The sequence below is a fragment of the Acipenser ruthenus genome, chromosome 1, assembly GCF_902713425.1.
Source record: "Acipenser ruthenus chromosome 1, fAciRut3.2 maternal haplotype, whole genome shotgun sequence".
Taxonomy (NCBI): domain Eukaryota; kingdom Metazoa; phylum Chordata; class Actinopteri; order Acipenseriformes; family Acipenseridae; genus Acipenser; species Acipenser ruthenus.
In genome coordinates, this window is record NC_081189.1 from 54,987,612 (window position 1) to 55,012,530 (window position 24,919).

At 37.4% G+C, this 24,919-nt stretch overlaps 1 protein-coding gene across 3 annotated transcripts in view; it reads right to left on the reverse strand.

The window, feature by feature from the left end:
• Positions 1-526: 526 nt before the first annotated feature.
• LOC117420880 (multimerin-1-like) overlaps positions 527-24,919 on the reverse strand; it is a 45,790-nt gene continuing 21,397 nt past the window's right edge. Inside the window, exons 2-8 of one of the 3 annotated variants that reach the window (XM_034034598.3) lie at positions 14,885-15,004; positions 14,024-14,130; positions 10,269-10,364; positions 9,074-9,247; positions 6,363-8,315; positions 2,898-3,041; positions 528-2,016 (exon numbers count right to left, since the gene is read on the reverse strand). In XM_034034598.3, coding sequence (XP_033890489.3) covers positions 1,595-2,016; positions 2,898-3,041; positions 6,363-8,315; positions 9,074-9,247; positions 10,269-10,364; positions 14,024-14,130; positions 14,885-15,004 — 3,016 coding nt within the window. In that variant the 3' untranslated portion in view covers positions 528-1,594. Of the gene's footprint in view, positions 2,017-2,897; positions 3,045-6,362; positions 8,316-9,073; positions 9,248-10,268; positions 10,365-14,023; positions 14,131-14,884; positions 15,005-24,919 lie in introns of all 3 variants that reach the window. The other 2 variants (XM_034034597.3, XM_059026221.1) reach the window with 2 other exon arrangements.

The following is a 24,919-nucleotide window of genomic DNA, read 5'->3' on the forward strand; positions in this document are numbered from 1 at the left end:
GTGTGATCAAATTACTTTCCATAGCCTTATCCAAAATCACGTCCCTCTCGTTTTAATCGTAAGATTGGATCACTAGCCAGGCTCCTAAAAATCTGTATTATTTAATTGTCTTAAAGCTTCAGCTACATAATCGTCACTATTCTGAATAACCATGGAGCCTCCTTTATCTGCAGATTTTATTATTATGTTGTTATTTTCTTAAGTTCCCCAGTAGCTTTTCTCTCTACTTGACTTACATTCCAGTATTTAGGCGTATGACAATGTGTAATAGTTTTTTTCTATATCACTCTGTACTAGTTTGCTAAAAGTACTTAATGTTGGATTTAATACACCTACTAGAAAAAAGGTCGATTTTTTTTCTTATTCTGCAACAATGTTTTTTTAGTAGAAAAATAATGTTTCACACGTAATTGAAAAACTTATAACAGTCAACTTTGAACTTAAATGCATTCACCTTATTAGTGGCCATTCTCAGATATATATATATATATATATATATATATATATATATATATATATATATATATATATTGCTGTTTTTATATCCTCATGAGTTCAGAAGATTGAGGTTTGCTTTCCTGCCACAGACAAGCTAGAGTTGAAAGTGTCTTTAAAATAGTAAGAGCCAGTGCCATCTAGTCCACAGCTACTGGGCATTGCCAGCAGTATAAAAGTAAACTTTATCTCCAGTAGCTGTTCACTATAGTATTGGCTCTTTAAGTTTTTAAGTCTTTACAAGGACACATGAAACACTGAACTTGTAACAGCATACAGTAAGTCCACAGTTTATCAGGGACCTGCATATGGCCAGCATGCTATATTATAAAGACCACTGTTTTAAACTTTTTTTATTTATAGGCACGATTAAACAGCATACAAATAACTACACAATCATACGTTTGTGAAATGTATTTTCTTTTAGAGTAAAGAATACATTTTGTTAAACTATGAGGAGTTCCAATACTGCCCTCAATGCACCTTGGATGAATGGATGGTCTGATTAGATAAACATCTGCTGTTGGAAAGTTCCAACTGGCAGCTGAACTAATTCGACTGTGTATAAATAAAGTGACTTGAAAAAGATAAAAACAGGAAAGCACCTGAATATCATTAACCAATCTTTTTTTTTTTATTTCAGATCTTACACCGAGAAACACAGTTGTTTTTTTTAATCCTCAATACAATAGCAAGTTAAATTAATAATGTACACTTTGCCATGTGCAACTTTCCTAAATGCTATGTAGATTGTGTATTAATTTGTTATGTCTCCACATGGCAGGCATTGCTTCAGCTTATTTATTACATCACAAAATTTCCACACCATTAGTCCCAAGTGACTTTATACTAGAATAGCCCTACTACAGAACCAAGCTAAGTACAACTGGGGAAACCTAGTTTAGTTTACATATTACATATAGAAGTAGAAACAAATATTGGATTCTTAAGCAAAATAACATGCAATATATTTAATATTTATGCATCACATAATTCGTAAAAGTCAGTATACATGAGAAAAGCACTGATTTACTTATTGTTTAACGAATCAGACTAAGTGACAAGATAGTTACTAGTATACTGTCTGGTTAGCAGAGTACTATGTACGGTATAACAGATAACCACCAAATGTTGTAACTGGAGGGTACTTTGAGGGAATAGACCCTTTCTCCAACCTTAACCAAACCTTTTGCCCATAATTTAGCTCAAGCATAGCATCCCCAGTTATTAGGCTGCTGGAATACACTGCAGCCGTGGCATCTTCAGACTGGAACGCCAGCTTGTCCACTTCATCAACAACCAGGTACCCAGCGACCTGTGGGCTGCAGGATTCAATGGTGTATTTGAAGACATACACCCCCAGGTAAGGAATCACAAACTTTCCACTTCCCGGTGAATAAGATGCTCCATAGTTTACGTAGAGATGGTTGAATTTGATTATGCCAGGAGCTTTCATTTCAAAGGTGTGTGCAACAAAGAAAGTTACCATCGGAGCGTACCTGTAGGATCCTTTAGAAAAATCTTTAAAATAAATAATGGAAAAAAGTGTGTTAACTCCTTTAGCAGGGATATGTATTCAGCTAAAATAGGCTGTTTATCAATATTGCCAGCCAAACATAGTTCTTAGACCACTGAAGTCTATTTAAATAATGTGGATGTCATCACATCAGCCCTGTGGATAAGCACCAGTAGGATAGAGCTAAAGCAGACATATTTCCACTGATTATTATTATTTTTAAAACCATGCACACTAGATTTTATGGTGTCGCCACTTCAATGCACTAAAATAAAATAGATATAAATATATATTTTTTTAGAAAGTCATTCGTGCACAAAAAGTTTAACATGACAAGGTGCTTACCACAATAGATAATTAAATATGATTGTCTCTGATACAGCTGGTTGTAGTATCCACTTGACCCCAGTATCAGAAACCGGTATAGCAGCACACTCCTGTTACAAACTTGTAACCTGATGAAGACATTGATGTGTCGAAACACATTGTTCTACACTTTTTAAAACAAATGGATATCAATAAATATTGGTTTTAATGAGATGCCGATTATTTCACCTTATTGAACTGTTCAAAAGGATCCACAGGAGTGTGCTGCCATACTGGGGACAAGTGGATACTACAACCAGCTGCATCCGAGACAATTATATTAAAATATATATATATATATATATATATATATATATATATATATATATATATATATATATATATATATATATATATTATTTCAAATGACATTCCCAACATCTATTAAAATGGGTATAAGAGAATGTAACAAAAAAATATGATGGCTGTCTAACACTTTTACACAAGTAGATTTCAATTGTGGGATAAGTAGTAGTATTGTATACACAAAGTAAGAAAAATATTTGCTATTATCTCTTACCAGTAGACAGATTGTTTTCATTCACTAACTTGACGGAACAGTTGACACCACCAAAGGGAGGGCGGCATGCACATACATGAGCACTTCTTTCATTAATACAGGTGCCCCCGTTCTGGCACGGAGAACTGCTGCAGCTGACATACTCTGCTATCAATAAAAAAAAGGAGAAATAAGTGGGTGTCAGTTGAGGTTTTTATTAAAAGACTTACTGGGAAAAAAAACACTGCTGAAACTGAGGTCTCTACTTGGAGGTAACAGTTGCTAAAATGGGTAGCTACATTTGTAGAACTATACAACAGTGTTAACATTATCGTATGTTTATAGGCAGTTTTTGTTCCAAAACCATTTTATTGTCATTGATGGTAATGCTGTGATCTGTTTATGTTTGTGTGTGGGTTTTATTCATGGTAATACACTGGCTTAATAAAAATATATATATATATTACTAAAGCTAAAGCTTTCTTACACAATAAGCATTTTTTCTTTTTTTTAACAAAACACAGAAAAAAATGATGTAACTTTAGATCAGTGGTGCACAACTCGGTCCTGGATGGCCGGTGTCCACCCTAAAGTACTTTATTGGACCTTACTAGAAGCTTAATTGGTCCAATTAACTAATTTAGGGTATGGTTAGAACAAAAACTAGGAGGGACACCAGCCCTCCGTGACCTGAGTTGTGCACCACTGTTTTAAAGGGTTGGATCACTTTAGAAAGTGGGTGTCCAAATTAATAAAAAACATGACCACACGCACAAGTGGGAGTTGAACCCCCAGCCTCATGTGAGGATAGGAACCTAAAATACTGATGGCCTTAAATCGCTGTACATTTTGCATTTTGTTTGGAATGCTTTCTGGTCTTGCTGATTGTTCTGCTCTTTTATGGTGCTGCAATAACGCTCCTCACAGGTATAATGTGAGACAGCTCCTAGGGCAGGCAGCCAAAGCCAGTCTACAGGGAGCAGCATGACAATTGTTGGGTAAACATCTCTTCTGTAAAGGAATCTCTGATCCTAAGTGGTGTCCTTTTGCACCAATACAGCTCACAAGAGCCATTCCAATAGCAATTTGGCAAATATTTAAATGGTTACATTGTAATGTGTGATTGTCAAGCATGATCAAGAACTTTGTTTAAGTTATTTTCATTTTAACTGCATGATTAATCAATTGATTAATTACGACTGTACAACAGTAAGTTACAATAGCTGCAGCATCAGTAAAGGGTTACTTAATTATATATCTGCCCCACACTCCCCTTCTCTTCAAGGCCTCACAGCAGCTTTTAGTTAGAACTCACAGAATCAATGAAATGATCAAAGGGTGATGTCACAGATTTTTTTTTTTTTTTTAAGACTGGTTCTTTGATCTTTAGGTTACATTTTTTTTTTACCAGCTTACTCATATAAAATGATTTATGCTCATCAAGCAAGCAGGGTCTGCTTTCTGTGAGGTGCCTATACAAACCTGCAGCAATAAATAGTTATTTACATATGATTACTGGTGGTCTGTCTGTCGTAAAATGGAGCCTGGCTCTTTTGATATAGTAGAGTGTGAACATGAAGACCAGTGTGTGATCCACAGTCGATATCTCTATAATGTGTTAAGAATGCTAATGTATTATGCCAGTGGATCTTTACAATAGGTAGCTAGAGAAAACATTAAGAAATACAATATTATTAAAAATCATAGTTTGATTCAGAAGGACCGTGCTATTAGCAAAATGTTCGTTCTGTCATTTTTCTTAAATCCACTCTCACCACTGTTATATTGGTCCACCTAAATTTGTCAAATTAAAAACTTTTAAGTAGAGGTTATATCACTTCGTATTTGGGTATTCAGGCCCAGTTTTATGATCCACACAGCACTTTACACTGCAGTAAACATTTGCTCCAAGTTCAAACACTCAATCAAACATTTTACTGAAAACTTAAGAAAGAGTTTTACAATCAATCTTTATCCTGTTGGGATAAACAGCAGCTGAATGTTTTTGAAGCACTAGGGTATCACCTATCCATGGTTATACTAGGATTACCAATAAAAATAAGCAGGTGCAATCCAGGTGCTGGAAAATCCACCTGTGTCCTCTGTTTCTTATAAGTTTTACATTAATTAAATTACATTAATATTGTTTAAAAGTAATTATTTTTAAATCAGTTTTTAATTCCCAAGAAACTCCATCTGGTGGCAGCTGATGGTGGTAATATAATTAAAAACTCAATAATGCATACACCATCTTCTGTTAATTAAAATGTGCTTATTAGATTTATAATAGGGCTTGGCGGAATCGTACTGGGTCATTCCACACCAAATTGGCACATTTTTAGATATTCCACATGTCACTGTCTAAGATTATTTTGGTATTGGAAGTACCTGGAAGGGTTTTAGGAAGAATCCCAAAATATTAGTTCTCTCGTTATTGTTTTAAATTATGGGCCTATAATGGGGGATGCCTGTGATGGATGACAGCAAATAATTGATGGAACAACAAACTGTGGTTTCTAAGTAAATAATTATCAACTTAACAATGTACAGTATCTACAGAATTATATTTGTATCCATCCCTTGATGAGACTAGTCCCTATGGCAATACAGAGGTCTTTCTATGAGAGAAAGTCAGTCATTTTAGTGTTTTGGAATATTACAAAATACTGTAATCGTGTGCCCCAAATGTGCTCTTAACTGATCAGACTTATTATAGGTTAACCAACCAGAAACCACTCACCCGAGTCTGTAGATCTTTAATTCATTTACATGTTGAAAGAGATACAGGCAACCGTAAAAGGACAGCAGTTAACCTGTTCATAGGAAATTTAGCATTGGTTTGATGCTCACATTGCTGGCACAAGATTATTTTATTATATTATTTCAAATGGCTGACTAAAACTATACAAGAAAGACATTTCTGTAATGTCATAAACCAAGACATGGATACAAATAAAATGTTTCAAAACTGTATACAATACTGTGAATGCTGTACATAGTTTCCCTGATAACAATAGTTTGTTTTGCTATGTGTTCCATCAATTATTTGCTGTCTAGATGCATGTAAACTTATAAAATACCATTATGAACTGTAAAAGTGTGTTATTTTTAAGGAAAAAGTGCGAAACAAACATTGCTTTATGACCTGTCAAAAGCACAAGTGTGTATCTGCTATCTCTTTTTAGTTCTGGGGTGCTGAAGGGGTGTCATTTCTGGGCTGCTGTCCACTTTAGAGGCTCATTATTTCTCTGTGAATGAAGCATATGTTATACTGAAGCAATAATGTATTTTCATGATATCAGTATGCCACTGTCTGCACTCAGTCAATATCCATGGAAGCAGTTTGCTGGTTAATGACAGAAAAGTAGCTGGCGTGAAAATACCTGGGTATTGCAAGTGTACCAGACTAAATATTAAAATACACATTTGGCATAACATGTGCTTCTTTCAGAACTGCTCATTTACCTGAAACTACTGCACATTTACCTGAAACTACTGCATTTTCTGCATTTCTCTGACTCCGGTTCGTTAGAGCAGTGGTAGCATTCAGTGTTAGTTTTAAAGCTGTTTCTTGCTTCTTTGAGAGCTGCCTCATTTGTTTTTGGAGTTTTGTGACATCCTTGAAAATGCTGGAAATGGCAGCTTCGACGTAGAGTGTAATGTTGGCTAAGATTAATCTGCTGGTGGCTTCATGGGTTGGGCTCAGTAATTCTTTAAGCCTCTCGTGCAAAACTGTGATGTTTAGTTGGTCTTCTTTAGAAAGCAGAGGACCACTGGCTTGCATCATCTCATGTGAACTGGACACATTTTGACATAAAACCCAAGCTTTTGAGGCAGTTGCCTTTAAAGATAAAATAGCATTGGTTTGGTTTAAGGATTGAGCTACAAGTTCTTTTACTTTGTTGTTCAGCTCTTGGTATTTTGTAGGGGGTAATGCGTTCTTTTCTTCTGGCGATAATTTAGATTTTGGGGGTTTTGCAATTAGCAAGTTTAGTCTGGATTCAACACTCTGGAGACGTAATCTGATGGTCTTAAGGTCCTGAGAAGAACTGGAGGGTTTTTCTTCCAAACGGTTGATTGCTTGCTGGTGGTCTCCAATTATAGATACTGCTTCACTTAATTGCTGGGAAACTTTCACAAGGTTTGGAGGCCTATTATTTTCAGAATCTTTTAATATCTGATCTGAAAAAACTCCAATTGCTCCCAATGTGTTATATAGCATGTCTGTTTTATCTTGCATGGCCTTTAAGGAGTAATTCATTTGAACAAACTGAGGTATTTTACCCAATACAGTCTCTACTTTTTCAGTGATATCACGATGGGTCACATTAACATAGCTATTTATAGTAGCCACATCATTCTGAAGAACATAATAATTATCCTGAACAGCATCAATGGCATCATTAATAACAGACATAGTGTCATTAAGACCATCTTCTATTTCCATGCGACATCTATCAAGATGTTTATCAAACTGTACCTCTTTTTCTCTGGATAGATTGCCAAGTTCATCTTGGTTTTTCATTACGTATTGGGTTTTCAAATTCAGCTTGTTTACAATAGATTTAAGGCTGTCAATTTGTTTCTTCATGGTTAAAAGTTCAGAATTGAGCTCACTACTTGGATCGTCTTTTTGAAATGTCTCTTTTTCTATCAAGGGTTTGAGTTCCTCAAGATCATAGGACATATGACTGATCCTCTCCTCCATCACGCTGAACATATCGTCCATGGGCATGATGGTGTCGCATAGCGTTTTATTCAAGATATTCATATGGTCTTCTATCTTCTCCATCTGGTTCTGTAGTTCACAGGTAGTCTTTGCAAGATCTCTCTGGTGTCTATCTGCAAGTGTAAGATTGCTGATCTTTATATTTTGTGCAGATAATTCATTGTGTAGCTGTAGAATTACCAGCGATTGCTTTTTGACAGTCTCACTCAGAAGTGAAACATGTTCAGTAACATTATCGTTCTGAGGGACTGTTGTTGGGCTTTCAAGTTGCTCTCCAGACTGGAGTTGTTCGTGGATCTCCCTCATTTGAGAAAGGGTGTGCTTTATAGTTTCATAGTAAACATTGTTCTTTTCTCGTTCACGCTCAAATTCCTCTTCGAGAGATTTCTGTTTTTCTATTAGTTCCTTAGTTATACTACCATAAGTACTGAAGACTTCCTCTCTCAAAGTTGTCATTCCATTTTTTATATTTTGGATATCAGTCATTGTTTGATTGTTATTTTTTTGAAGGGGCGTGTAGTTTGTTGATACTGAAGACATTGTTTTATTTAATCTATGAACTGTTTCTTTTGTGGTCTCAAGCTCTTCAGTCAAACTTGATACAGTCTTAAATAACTGGACAACGGTCTCTTGTGTGCTATCTTGATATACTTTGAGTTGCTCCTGTACAATTTCCTTCACAAGGTCACTGATCCCCTTTGTCTTAAAATCTGTAAATATTAAAAACAATGTGTCATTTTAAATGTACTAATAGAATATTCATTAATGTCAGTTACTTCGTTTGGAACAATTACAGCTGCACATTTCCCATTATTATACTTTTGTTCAGTTAAAGGGGAGATAACCATGGCTTTAAAATAAATGTGCAACTAAATATTAGCATTAACAAGCTTACCAATTCTTCTGTGTACTAAATATACTTTTTTGCTAGCTTGCTTTTGTAAAGATGTGTATATTTAATAGGGTAGTGGACATACAGGTCAGACGGTCTATTGCAGCTTGACCATTAAAGTGAATCTAAACTACAGTGCAGAAACTGATTAGGTACCAGAAGGCAGCAGTTTGAATTGTACTCTATTTTATTGTTGTACTGTATTTGAAAATCATATTTAATATAAAACAAACAAGTAAAGAATCAAAATATCTTAAGCACAAATAACCAATGATAATGTTGATAATGCTACTAAGAATATACATTTTAAAGCCGTTGGTATTTTTGTACAGTATTCACCACATTTAACAATTTATAAATGCCTTGAACATTTCATGCATCCTCATCTTGCATACTCTTGAATCCCATATGGTTAAAAGAGTACAGCCAATTGGGTGGGTTGCATCAGATACAAAGGAGCTTGGGCTGCATCTGTTGTGATATGTCACTCTGTACATATCCCCAGCTCTGAGGCTACAGCATCATATATGCTTTAATGTGTGTAAAAAATAAATGTATATAAATTACTGTGTGCACCTTTCAGTGTTGACTGTAGATCTTTCCCACTTTCTTCATTCATTTTTCCTTCCAAAGAGAATATCATGCTTCTTACATCACTCATGTTAGTGGAGATGCTATCCATTTTCTTCTGCAAAATTGTGAGCTTCATTTCCTGGCTGTATATCTGATCAGTCATCTTCAGAGTCAATGCTTCAAAAGAAAACGACAAGACATGAGTGTTAACAGAACTGTTTAATTACATAGTGGAATACAAATTGTGAACAAGCAAATTACACTTTATGCAGGTCATTTAATATGCAGTTCATGTTGAGTGAGGTGGTCAGAAAAATTGCACAGTTAAATTGCACGTGTTTATTTTACAAGACTTTGTTGCAACAACACTGAACTGGAGACAATTAATCCAAACTGTAAATCTACCTCCTGACCTGGAAGGGCGCTAAGTAAGCCTTCACAGGGATGGGCCGACTCGGTGAAAGGGTGTAGCTGTAAGACTGGGAGGAGTGGTCACACGGAGGAGATTGGCAGTACAAAGGGGACGCAGCTACGTGAGTACGGCCCTGTACACTGAAACAGTAAAGACACCAGAGCGTTGTTGTTGTTTTTGTATTTTGTGCAGATGGACACCACGGAGCCAACCTGATACAGCACCACAGAGCACGTGCACTGCACCCTGGAACTGAATTTATTGTTTATTTGGGACCTCAAGCGCACTGTCACCTCCCCAATATCATTGCTGGTAGAGGGGAGTATTTTGATTAATTAAAATCCAGGACTTTTATAAATACACCCGTTGTTGTGGACATTTGACCATTACTCGCACCACTCACATCCTGACAAACACAGATAAGTATTTTACAAAGCAAATAATACGTTTCAGTTTTTGGTTTTTTTTCTCCCAAAACTCATGGCTCGACTTCCTATCCAATTTTTGTGGCGACTAAGATCACAGGTCTAATCCTGCTGTATTCCAAGACATCTCCAATTCACCAATGTGTTAGGCCCTCATTTATAACCCATTGTCATGTGGTTAATGGTCAATTAGGGAACCATACCCAAAGTAATAATTATCACACAAGTGCCTGTTTTTCCCTAATTGATCAATTTAAGTAGTAAAGTCATTACACATTGAATTTCCCAATTTACCTACTAATATCTAAACAAGGTTTAACAGTGAGCAATTTAAGGGATTCATTATAGTAATCAGACTAACCTGGGTCTGGGGTCTGCTGGTCTGCAGCTGGTCCTTCACTAACAGCAGTATCACTCTCATCTTGACTCTCTGATGCTGGGGTCTGTGACTGCTGGGCTGTTAAAAGATTACCACAATTAGTACATTACATTCTTTTTACAAATGGAACTCATTTCATGCAAATCTTGTGCGTATTGGCTTCCTGTTTTGGAAGATAGTATTCATTTTTGGGGGGTTTGTGGAAATTAAGATGCAGGAAATACAATAGCTTCTTTCCATTCTCCGTAGACGGCCAAGGTCTTTGGGTGTGGTGGACAGAGTGCAATAAGTGTAATAAGTGTGCCAGTTAATACATAGGATTAAATGATGTAATTAGTGTGCTCATTAATGGGTTTTTTTCATGGTTTGATTTATTTATTCCCTATGATTATTTTATATTTTACTTTGCTTTTCACTGAATTTATTGTATGTCACTTATATTTTAGTTTGTATATTTTCTTTATGATCACTTTGATTTGTTTTCACATGCACATCCAAATTGCATTCCTACCTCAACTGCTTGTTAAAGATCCACCCTTTGAAGTTAATGAATCTGTTAGTTCCCATAGCAGTAGCTGATTACTTAAAGCCACAATAAGAGAGACAGTTCTATAGGCAGCATGAGTGAAGCTTGGAACTGGTTTAGAGAAAAGGTGGAAGCGTGAGTTGTTTTGGGTATTGAGACCGCTACCACACTTCTGTTTTGAACGAGACTTACTTTTCTTTGTTGTTTTGCACGTTCTTTTTGGTGAGAGTTTTTCTTCGCTTCGGCACTACTGAATGAACACCCTGGGAACCTAGTAAAGCTGTGGTTCTCAATCCTGGTCCTGGGGGACCACTGCCCTAATGGTTTTTGTTCCAACCAAGTGCTCAGTTACATAATTGAACTCTTAATTGAACTAATAATTTGCCTAATCTGATCTTTTTAATTATTTTAAATAGATGGAGATTTCAATTTAGGTATACAATTTTATAAGGAATTTAAATTCTCCAACATTTTATAACATACTATTTAAAAAGTCAAATTAAGCGAATTATTCGTTCAATTAAGGGTTCAATAACAAACATAACAATTAAGGGTAACAAACTCAAAAATGTCATTCCACTAAGTCTGATTTTATAGTAAAATAATGTGTAACGTTATGGTCGTCGTTTTCACCGAACCTTTTGTGTTTTTATAGACACTAACCAAATTGCTCTGCTGCCAGCTTCTGGTATCCCAGTTAATCGGATACAAGCTTAATTTAGATAAACGTGAACTACTTCTTATAAATATGTTTGCTTCACACCATCTACCCCCATCCTTACTATTTAAGATAGTTAATAATTTCACCTATCTCGGAGTCTCAGTAGCGAGGTCATTTACCGATCTCTTTAAATGAAACTTTGCTTCATTATTGGAGCATACCAAGCAAGACTTTGCTTGCTGGTTCACTCTGCCTCTCTCACTTGCTGGTCGTATTAACTCAGTCAAAATGAATTCCTTCCCCAAGTTTTTGTATCTCTTTCAGTGTATCCCTGTTTTTATTTTTAAGTCTTTTTTCAACTCTCTTGACCAAATTATATCCTCTGTCATATGGAACAAAAAGCCTCCTCGTATCCATAGGGTCTTTCTCCAAAGGCCTAAAACATTAGGGGGTCTTGCCCTCCCCAATTTTCAGTTCTATTACTGGATTCGATAATATTCATAGTTCTGATAATATTCGTAGTGTTTTAAATTGCTGCAACCTCCTTAACAGGGGCCCTTCCTGGCCTGGTGACATATGGAGGGTGCTTCATGTGTTGCTTCCTCACTAACTGCTGTGCTATGTGCCCCTCCTCCTCTAGCCACCTCCTGGTTTAGCAGCAGTCCTTTAGAATGCCATTCTCTCAGGATCTGGGCCCAGTTCAGGCTCAATTATTGGTCTGAAGCACTGTCCATGTTCTGTCCTGTGGATGCAAACCATCTATTTCCACCTTCGCTTGGAGACTTTGTCTTTTGCATTTGGCATAGAAGTGGAATAAAATCTTTAAACAACTTCTTCGTGGGGAATTGCTTTGCTTCTTTTGAATAGCTATCACTTCAATACAACCTACCACGTACCCACTTCTTTCGCTACCTACAGATTCATGACTTTGTGCGCAATAAGAATTATGCAATAGGAATTGTGCTCAATTCCCTACTCTGCCTGATGGGACACCATTTGACTCCATCCTTAAACTCAAGCCATAGGAGGTTGCTATCTGAAATCTATTCCATAATATTGTCACTTCATTGCCTCTCACTTTCCACACTAAAAATTGTGGGAGCAAGATTTAGAAACCGAGATCACTGACGATGATTGGAAGTCCATCTTGCGGTGAGTGCACTTGTCCTCTATTTGTGCTAGGCATGGACTAATTCAATTTAAAGTTCTGCGTCGGCTACACCTGTCCAAAGTTAAGCTGGCTAAGATTTACTCTGAGTTGAATCCAATTTGCGACAGGTGCAGTCAAGCCCCTGCATCACTTATTCATGTTTTGGTCTTGTCTCAAGTATTAAAACCTTCTCTCAAATATTCTGACTAAACTTCAATAACTCCCCTCTGTCTGCACTCTGGAATTACACGCAAGGATATTAACTTGTCAAAATTACAGTCGGACAGTTTGACAAACCTTACTGGCCAGACGCCTAATTCTGCTGAACTGGAAGCATGCTGCACCACCCTCTCCACTGGATTAGGGATATTATGCAATTACTTGAAGGGTACCTGTACCCAAAAATCCTGAGCCCAATACCTAAAAGTCCCAGTCACGCTTTAAGGGCTGTTATTTTTTTTTATTTTTTTTCTCTCTCTATTATCTAAGAGTAGTCTCCTCTGCTCTACACTTTTTCCCTCATTATTTCCCCCCCTTTTTCTCTTTCTTTTTTTTCTTCCCCTCCTGTAGTGGGAGGGATGGGGCAGGCGGGCGGTGGAAGGCCGAGAAGGGGAAGGTGGGAAGTTAGTGAGTGGGAGGTACTGGGGAAGGTGCCCACATCATTTGAAATCGTTCTTAAATAATTATGTCAACTGTGTTTGAAAAGTCAATATATACATATATATATATATATATATATATATATATATATATATATATATATATATATATAGTGCATCTCCCAGTTGTGGACTTGCTTTTTAATCAGCAGATGCACTCTACATTTCTTTTGTTGTATATTGCCACTGGAGACCTTTCCTAAGACGAAGCACCCCGTGATTATACCAAGACTTTCAAACACTTTTGTAGCACCGGCTATATATTTTTGGTAATTATATATATATATATATATATATATATATATATATATATATATATATATATATCACAGTTATCTGAACTATTGTGTTCATGGAATGTTTTTAAATTAATTTCAGTCCTAAACTGTAAAAAACATATTCTCGATGCCTTCTTTTATGTTGCATGGTAGCTAATGGTTTCCCAAAATAGAGGTACATTAATTACATGCAGTTACAATGTAGTTAGTGTTTTCTAATATTTACTACATGCATTATTTAACTAAGTTATTATTTTGTTGTAAGGACATGTATTATTACATAATGCAACAAAAGCTTAAATACAGTCCAACTACTGTGTTTTTAATATTTGAGATGTGTTCCATTTCACTCACCAATGGTCAGAATTGTTTTATTTCAAAAGAAATAAAGGAATTTGCTTTTTTAATAAGCATGTTAATATGGAAATATATTATAATGGAAAACACACACACACACACACACCTTTAGGTTCGCACTTGGATCCAATGTAACCAGGGCAGCACTTCCACTCTAAGGAGGTGACTATTTTGTGTCTCATGCGATAGGCAGGGCGATTCATCATTTGATATCTGAATAACAAATAAAAACAAAACGTCAATAAAACCTGGTTTACAAAGCAAAAAATCTGGAATGAAACAGATGAACACTTCTGTTGTAAAATGTATAAAACAGGTATTTAATGGAACTGCTATAGTTTGCCTCAAGGAAATGTAATTCTTTATTTATCTATTCCTATTTGAACCAGGAAACCAGGAAACCTATTTGAACCAGGAGTTTTTCAGTCACGGACAAGGTTTTTACGGGGACGGTAGTAACATTCCTTTGAGATTCTGTAAAATGTGTGTTAAAAATAAAATAATTAACTACTAATCTGATATTTCAACCAAATATTAGATAGTTGCTGGGGTAAGAAAATCTACAATTTTTATGGAAAGTATCAGTCAAAATGTTTTTATCAAAAGTACATGTCACTATGTCACCCCCCCCCCCCCCCCTTTATTTCGTGCCTTCTTTGTAAGATAAGTACATTTTATCAACAGATGGAAATTAAAGACATCAGATTCCCCTGTAGCAATTTATGCCATCTGGTGGCTAGTCAGCAATGCTATACGTAGCATCTGAGAAATGTGAATTACACTCATGTGAACCTATCAAAAAGGCTGCAACTTTTATGTAAGAATGTTCTTTTATGGGATAGTGCAACTGTACATTTTTTGCATCTCATTTTAACTAAGGAGTACACCCTCACTCTTGTAATTTGTTTTTTGTTTGGTATTAAGTCATTTTGGTGTGATCCAAGTTTCAATGTGTTAAAGTACATACCTGACAGGGCAACCCCCAGTGTTCCAGGAGCATGGTTCTGTGGACATGGTCACATATGATTCCACATTGTCCATCACTACTGTTGGTGAGAGCCTTGTGTGGACATATGCACACCAGTTTCTGTGAAAGTGTATATTAAAGTTTGGTTACAGTTCTGAAAGGCACAGCCTCACTTCACATCCCCCTTTTGAATCAGGTAATATCCTCCACCCCTTCATGCTATTTATACCTGCAGATCTTACCTGTCTCTTGTGATTCTCCCCACCTCCTCCACCACAGTGCGCCAATTCTATCTCCCTAGGAGGTGGGGCTGGAATGATTCTGCCTTCCTGTCCTCCAGCTGTTCAAGTTGAACTTCAGCTAGTGCCTCAGCATTAAGAGCATAGACCAAGTCTCCCAGGCAGAGAAAATCAAGGCCAAAGCCTCTGCATTAAGCACACCTCAAATCCCAGTGTGGCTCTCTATTTTCTCTTTGTTTTCTTGATTTCAGTTGGCCTGTAATTAATGGTACCTAATAAAAACATGTAAACCTAACCTGTTCACTTTTGCCTGAATTATCAGTTTTATCAAATGATAGGGTGTTATTCAGAATCTACACTCTGATTTTTGTTTCTGTTGGAGTTTGGAGTTTGATAAAAAAAAAAAAAACTGCCCCTGTGTTTGACACCCCTGTTTAACATTACTGTAATTATTATAGTATATAGTGCAGTAGTTTCCTACATATTATACTTTGGTGTTTTGCTAAGGTAGTACATATACCCAAGGCAGCTTAGTTATGCATGTTATACACACCATATGTAATTCCAGACTGAAATTAATTAAATACACTGACTATATATACTGTATATATATATATATATATATATATATATATATATATATATATATATATATATATATATATATATATATATTAGCTCAGACGGCTCAAACAGCTTATATTTTTTGTGTTTTGTTTTGTGAGAAGTAAATCCTTCTTGGCACATACTCTGTCTAATAGTGCTGGCTACTAATTAGGAAAAAGCTATTCAAGCAAAATGGAGTATTAAGTGATTAATTTTAAATGTAAAGCCTTTGGTGTAGCTCAGATGTTTCATTAATATCCGTGGGATAATTTTCAGTAGGTAATTTGAAATACAGCACATTCAAGTGGGAAGGTTTTTTTTGGGCACAATTAGTTACTCAAAAAAGACACAGTAAAAGGTTTTGCTTACAAGAAATGCTCTAATACTGTTAGATTGTTGAAGTAATTTTTCTTGTTTTAGATTGAGAATTATTTATAAAACTTTTTTTTATCTAAAATATTTTACCATACTGGCTCTGCATACCCGTATTTTACCTTTACCCATTTCTCTTTCTTTATCAGGTTTAGTACTATTGTGCCTTATTCCATTGTACTATAATAATGCAGCATTACTTAATTTAGTCAAAAATGTAAGGTAAAAAAATGATGCTATAATCACATTTTCTGTAATTACACCATTTATATATATATCTTGACAGCATTCCTCTGCACTGGTGGACGGAGACTGTTACACTACGCTAACAGCCTCTGTATGCCCCACTTTCTTGGAACGATTGCCAGAGTGGATTTTGATCATAATCACACTTATATGTCAGCAGTGAATGAGTTTAATGGACTCAGATTGTCAGCCACAACACGCACTCTGCTTTCTCCACCAGGACTACTAGAAAAAAAAACTGGGCTGTCTTGTATGGTACAATGGGTGGGCCTGTTTACTTGACTAATGCATTCAAATGCTGTGATCTAGCAAGGAGAACTTGAAATACACACAGGCTTTAATGAACACTCCTACTATAAATAATTTATTTAAACAATGTTTGGTACAGGTTTTAGGAAGATTTTATGTTGAAATGAGCCAAACAGATTTACAAACTGTGTTGATGACACAAAACATTAAAAGCTCTAAGTTGATATAAAGCTAACTAAACAATAATAATAATAATAATAATAATAATAATAATAATAATAATAATAATAATAATAATAATAATAATAATAATAATGTACTGCACACAGACTTTTTTAAGCCGTCAACTTTCTGACATTAAAAAAAACAATCAAGCAAATCACCATACATTTATTTGTGTTATATACTCTTGTCAAAATGTAACCAACCATTACATGGTTATAATTGAATTGTTGTAACGTCATTAACCATGATATGTGCATGTAGTATTTATGTCCTGCTTTTAAAGAAAGAGATTTCATCCCTATTTCTGTATTTTACATTCAACTTTCCATTTTTTTTCTTTCACTCTACTGATTGGATTTCAGCTTCAGTCAGTACCAAATTACTTAAAGGGCTTCAAAGGCAATGTAATGTTCTGTTCTAAGGGCAGTCCCCCAAATCGTTACCATTGTGATACACACTGTTAAAGCAGTAACATTGGAGGACCCATGTGCAGTGTTTATTTTTCCCCAAACTCACTTTGTTGCTTGAGGATGCTCACCTTCTGATAGAGTTACTTTAGTTTAATACAAAATGGTATTTCAGTGGTATTTAGCTTTTTTGTGTTGAGTAAGGGAGTGATAACCAAGGCATTGACATCCATTTTGTTACTGGTACCCATCTGTTGTTCTGAAGATCCTGTGCTTACACAAATATAGAAATTAGCAAAATGAATGAACGAACAAAGAAAGATCATTTCAGAACAAGAAAAACAGTGACCTTAGCTATCACTCCAAATGTTGCTCAAATATTTGTATACTCGGATCAATTCCTTGCTAGTTTTATACTGTTAATTTTGTAGTGCTTTTAGAAATATATATATATATATATATATATATATATATATATATATATATAATATATATATATATATTTGACTTTGCATGTGTTGCTGTATGGGCCTATCAATGGACATCACAGGGTTAAGTCATTTCCATTGAATAGCTGCTTGGGAGCCCTTTGCAATATATTGCCTAGCCTATTTCTCAGTGTTCAGCTGTGAATATCACAAAACCATCACCATCCATGTATAACAGCATCTCTGTTGGAAGCTTTGATGCAGAGAAGTGATGGGCTGGATGTGTGAGATTGAACTCTTTTGGCTCCTGATGGTAATGCCTCATGGGGAGCGTTAAACACCTTTTAATAAAAAGAGGATTGCAGGACTCTGTCAAGATTTCACAAGCACTGAATACAGTCATTCATTTTTCTAAATGTTGACCCAAATATTAGTAAAGATGCTGAGAATTATTTGATTTGTTTGTTTAATTTATATACTTCTGGCACGGAAAAGGCAAACTATCAATAAGAGTAATAAGGATAATAAAAAATAAACACGCATTATTGGCCACCAGTAGTATTTCTAGTCAGGATCAATTGTCATTTAATAGGTCAAATACTATTACAGTTAAGAATGAAGTAGTCTTAAGATTGAATTCACCAAAGTATTAGCTAGAAAGAAAGTGTTTTGGGAAAATAGTAATTGCTATGTTATAAACAAAACAGAAGTGTATTAAAAAAAATGTTTATCTTCAAATCAAAATTAAAATAATATAATGTCTAATGTCTGAGTTCATATTTCCCATGATCAAAAGGAACATGACAAGGGATGCTCAAAAAGATAATCTGCATACCAGACTGTAACTGGGAAATCAAGGACTACAATGTCAGGAGACTTTTTCTACACCTTGCACATCAATATAGGTCTCATGCATTTTTTAAAGAAACTTGTGTATTTTCATTTGAAAACATATTTGAAACTACACTTGAATAAAGAAATCTTTGTTTGTAGGCCTTGCTTTCTGATAGTCCTGCATAGGGTTGCCATCCGTTCTGGTTTTGCCTGGATTGTTCTCTTTTTGAGGCAGCTGTCCTGTGAAATCTGTAAGACTTCCCGGGACATTAAATGTCAAACTATATCATTTATTTATTTTTGTACGAAAAGACTCTGGTGTCCCGGTTTTTTGTATGTCAGAGGTGGGAACCCTAGTCCTGCATAATCATGGTAATTTGACCTAGAGAGTAAAATTCTCCCCATCCCTACAGAGCCACCTTTCCAGTTAAAAAAAACAACTTGCTGCTTCCCTAATGACTGCCATGCTGTGCAGCCAGTAAGATGCTTCACCACGAAGACACTGGTGAGGTGAAATGATCCAGGAAGTGCAGGTTTAACAGATTTCCTGGTAGGGAAGGCAAGACAACTGAAAACTTTCTTTGATCTAGTGTAGGCCCATATGTCATCTTTTACAATTAAAATATGTTTGCAAAGTCATGTTTGTTTCGAAACTGCACATTTGAGACCTACAGTATATAGTCTATGGAATTGCATGACTGTCACTGTGCATAAAAACCCAAATGATGAATGCAGGTAGTGAGAAAGCTGTACATTGTTAAAGTGTGCAAATAAATTTAAAAAATCCCTTAAAAATTGTATATTTTGAGAACCACCAGCAGGTGTCAATGTTTTCCAGGATTTGCAATTAATAAATTACAACACTTAAAAATGATGTGCAATATAGTTACCATTTGTATTTAGTCTTGATGGATAATGTAATAAACATCTATAATGTTTTTAGTCTCTGTAAGCCACCGTGGATAAACAAATAATAATACAGTAAATACAACTTATTTTACTCAGTCCTAAGGGCAAGATTTATTAATTTGATACTGATTGTTTTTAATTTTTTCTGGCTTAATCCCCCTTACTCTGGCTAAATTCTTCTTCTTCTTCTTCTTCTTCTTCTTCTTCTTCTTCTTCTTCTTATTATTATTATTATTATTATTATTATTATTATAATTAATCATGACAGGTGAGAGAATGGCTACATTCTGACACGTTGCTGAAAGGCACCATCAGAACCCCCTCATAACTCTGTTCATGCATCTCAACCCTGAGCATCCTCCGATTTTTAGTTTAAGAGTCTTATTTTTGCAGAATTGTGTGGTGGTTTTGTTATGTGGATGGCTCGGGCTATGTTGAGAACACCAAACTACACATCCAGGCATTAGCTGAAGGTTGGTTACTTTCATTATGAAAAAAATATTTTATTTTACAAAGTTGATTCATTGGGACAGGTCTCTTCCATGAATAGCGATAATAATAAATCACAGGTTTCTTTTTTCAAGATTATTAAGCTTATCATTTTATTTGTTTATTGATTTGTCTTACAACAGCACATGGATAATATATTATATACAGTACACAACAATCGATATTCCAGCATGATTAGGGTGAATATATCACCACGCAAGTTCCTTCTTAAATTCATTCCTACAGTATATATATATTTCCAACTTCACTGACATAAGCAATATTGATGCAGATTTTCATAGGAACTACAGTATAGCAAAACAATGACCTTCAGTGTTGTAGGGAATACTGGAATTAGCTTATTTTAAAGGATACAGATCACTGGAGCTCCTCAGACAGAGGAAGTACCATTCGTCACACATACAAACCACAAGAGGGTGTGGGTGTAGATATAGCAATGAGCTATGGATTCTTCTGATATTCTGAGGTCGTGCAAATGTGTGCATGGATGGACTACTTCAAATAACATAAAGCTATAGTTACAGCCCTGTGAAATTTATTTTTATTTTTTTTATAATTTTTCACTTTAATCTAGCACAAATATTCAAATTAAGAATTAAACGCAAGCATACAACATAACTCTACGTTTTCTTTTTTCATGTTTGTGTGTCACTTACAATCAGTGAATACTTGAAAAAAAAAACGTTCAGAGTCATCAGAAACTACAGGGTACATGCAACAGGAAATCATGGTATTGGATAAGCTGGCATTCTGGCACCTGAGCCCAAACAGCATGTCACTAATATCTACAGAGCCGTCAAAATGATTCTTAACTGCATCTTCCACACTGTCACTTAGTTTCATGTACCACAACAGAAAATAATGCATTTCCACTTCCCTTAGCAGTGGCACGTTCACAATACATTCCTTCAACATATTTTTATCAACTGATGCCCAAGTGGCTCTCTCCAGTGGATTAAACAGTTGGCCAAGAGAGGTCACGAGAAAGTCTTTGCAGCGTTGTTTAATTGTTATGTGCAGTTTAGGCATTTTAGAAACAAATGGGACAGACCAAAATGAATGACAAAACGGAGTGCCCATTGACTACAATGGAGAAAGGAATGCCCATGTAATATAACGGGGAAAAAAGAATGACAGCTTATAACTTAACATGCCTAAGACAAATCTTAAACCCATTATGTCATTACATAGACATGAACTATTATACAAACTAAAAGAGGAATGGCATGGAATGACAGGCCGGAAATACCGAAAAAACAGTAAAATCATAGATAAATAAGGAATGACAGCATGTATCTTAAAATCCCTAACATAAATCTGAAAACCCCTAATACCGTTTCTTACAAATAAACTAATGTAGCTACAAAATAAAAGTGGAATGACATGTGTAACCGGGTTAAGTTTTCTTTGCACTTTATTTTTTATTTATAATTTAAGATGTATTGTTTTTCTAATGCACTTTGATTATTTTATATTTATATGTTTTTTTTAAAGCACGTGTGAAATCGTGTTGTAATTGATTAATTAGTCAAATTGTTAGTAGCTGAATACTTTATAACGCTTCATTAAAAAGAACGAGGTGAGAGCTGGGAGGACGTTCAGAATAACGAGTAGTGCGTGTGAGCATGGATGCCGGACTGGGAAGTAGGAGCGGCCATCCAGTCCCCTCCGTGGAGTGACTTCCTCGTTCCCACCTCACCGAGGTAATAAATAGTCACTCGTGACAGAGACAGAATGATTATTTATGATAAATCTCCCTCCCGACCTGTGAGTGCCCTGGACTGGATGGCCAGACAATCTAGAAAGTCGGCAATCTAGAAAGGGGACGTAGCGAGGTGATCTGTTCCTTAGTTATGGTTAATGGTAAACCGGAAGGAGAACCATATGTAAATCGTGTTGTACTTGTTTATTGTTATTAGATGGCTAACATGATCCAGAGATGTCGCTACATGCCGGCACAAAACACGGACAACACTGCACTTGTTTCACGATAAATCGTATTTGCACCACGAACACTACAGCACTCACTTTGGACTTGTGACAGTGTTTGTGTATTGTGTGTGTATTAAATACCGTGTTTATTGTTTCGGTACTGAACCCTGTGGTTTTACTGAGCAATACGCATCGTTGTGTATTGCCAGTTAACATTATTATTTACTGTTGTCAAGTGACTTTGGATTACAAATAAACCATAATTTCACCAGTAACATTGTTGTTGTCCTTCTCTTGAATACTGCATCACCTCTACACTTGCACACTGCTAACCACTTTGCCACATCACTACGCGGAGAACTCATTCTCTTTTGCTTCTCACCATCAGGTAGGTAAGGTAGGTATAACTAACCTCTCCAGTTGCATGATTGTATCTTTGTAAAAGAGCTGTCACTTTGAGTTTTCTGCTAATTCCAAGCAAATATTGCTGGAAGTTGGCTTGCATCTTGGCATCTGGGGACTGAGCAACAGCCTATATCACTCGCCCATTGTAGGCTGCTTTCTTGCAGCTTAAAAAAAAAAAAAAACAATAACAGAGAGAGAAAGAGAGTCGATTCCTCCACGCCCCTGGTGCTTGGTGCCTTTGGGGCCTCAGTGCCTCGGTGCCTCAGACACTGGGGCAAGCGCAGTTTCCGCCGGTGGACTCCACCATAGCAGCCCTGGTGCGAGCCCATTCTGTAGGAGGTCTGGCCAAGGATCCTGTAAGCCCTAATGGCCAATGCAGGACCACAGAGGCCCACCTTAAGAAGGCTTATGCAGCTGAAGCGCAGGTAATGCGCTTGGCCAACACAGCAGGTCTCCTAATGCCCTACCTGGATGGCATCCTGCATCCTGCAACTCCCTGAGACGATAGCCTCAGAGCTGCACCTAGTGTCAGGTACACTGCTCCACATTTCAGGCTTCCAAGAGCAAGCCTTAGGTAGAAACCTGGCGGGGCTTGTAGTGGCGCGTAGCTTTGGCTGTCTCAGGCCAGGTTTCCGGATGCAGACAAATCGGCCCTATTAGACGCCCCTATCTCCCCAGGCCATACTTTCGGGCCAGCGGTAGAGGAGATCCTACAACTCTCCCACAGAGAGCATGAGGCATTACGACAGGTGGCTGCGATGCTCCCTTCCTGTGCTCCGGTACGGGACAGGTCGAAGCGCTGGTGTCTGGCTGTAACCACGGTTACCCGGACAATTCCAATCCTCACTGCGCTGCGTGGGGCCATCCGCAAGGATGGGAAACGATGGACGTGGGGCCCCAGCACATCAGTGATCTGGGAAGCAGTTTCTGAGGAAACACACCAAACAGCCTACTAAACAGGCTCCACCTCAGCCTCAGCAGCCCCAACAGGGCCCATGAAGGCTTGCGGCCTCAGACTCATCCCTTCTCCCAACACCAACTGCACCAACTATGCTACCCAGCTCCTGGTCCAGGCCCTGGTACTCTCCCGCCTAGACTACTGCAACTCCCTCCTGGCTGGCCTCCCTGCGTCCGCCACCCGTCCGCTCCAGCTCATCCAGAACTCTGCTGCCCGCCTGGTGTTCTCTCTGCCTCGCTTCGCCCACGCTACTCCACTACTCCGCTCGCTCCACTGGCTCCCGATCACCGCTCGCATCCAGTTCAAGACTCTTGTACTAGCCTACAGATGCCTTGACCAGTCTGCACCCAGCTACCTCCAGACCCTCATCTCTCCCTACACCCCCACTCGACCTCTCCGCTCCGCCTGCACTAGAAGACTAGCTCTACCACCGCTACGCTCCCCTGCCTCCAAAGCCCCCTCCTTCTCCACCCTTGCTCCGCAGTGGTGGAATGACCTTCCTACAGATGTCAGGACTGCCCAGTCCCTGACCACATTCTGGCGCCTCCTTAAGACTCACCTCTTCAAAGAGCACCTGTAGAACTCCTCTGTTTGTATCCTGGGACACTATCACCCTTCATGTAAATGTGCTTTATTTTGCTCTTATCAGCCCCTATTTTACTGCATTTAATCCTGTACTTCAGAATACTGTAATCTGCCAAGTTTTTAACCTGTAGTACTTTGTATTTAATCACATCCTGATGTAACTATCACTATTTAATCATATCCTGATGTAACTATCACTATTATCTGCTGTATTATTGAATTGTGGTTTGTCAAACTTGTACTTTACTTGAACAAAAGTTATTGTATTTCTTGCTCTTATTGTATTACTTGTATTGTAACGCTTGAAATGTTTTTGCTTACGATTGTAAGTCGCCCTGGATAAGGGCGTCTGCTAAGAAATAAATAATAAATAAATAAATAAATACTGGCACAATTGCACCTCAGACTCCTGGGTGCTCGCCACCCTACAAACCGGTTACGTGCTGCAGTTCCGTGTGGGACCTCCTCCCTTTCGAGGGATCACGGTTACATCCGGTTTCCAGGTCTTGGCTCTCAGGCAAGAAGTAGATTACTTCGAAAACAAGCCATCAGTCTCGTAGAACGCACCTCTCAGCAAGAGGGGAGCTACTTGAGATACTTTCTGGTGCCAAAGAAGGATGGGGGCCTTCGCCCCATCCTAGACCAGAGACACATCCACACTTTCTTGAAGGAGAAGAGGTTCCAGATGGTCACACATCACCACATCCTCCAGTCAGTCTGGTTGGGCGACTGGTTTACCACTGTGGACTTAAAGGACGCATGCTTTCACATATATTCCTATATATATTTCCTATATATTCTGCATAGGAAATACCTCCGCTTTGCTTTTCAGGGAAGCGTTTTCATCTTTTCCGTGCTGCCATTCGGCCTCTCCTTAGCCCCCTGCATGTTCTCAAAGTGCGTGGATGCCATCCTACCTCCATTGCGGCTGCAAGGGATGAGGGTGTTGAACTACCTGGACGACTGGTTGATTTCCTCACAGTCGCAGGAGAGAGCAGTGATCAACATGGTGATCGTGACAGAGCATCTGGCGAGACTGTGTCTCACCCTGAACGATGCCAAAAGTCAACTAACACCGGTGCAAAGTATGGTTTACTTGGGTCTCCAGCTGGATTCCCTTACAATGCGAG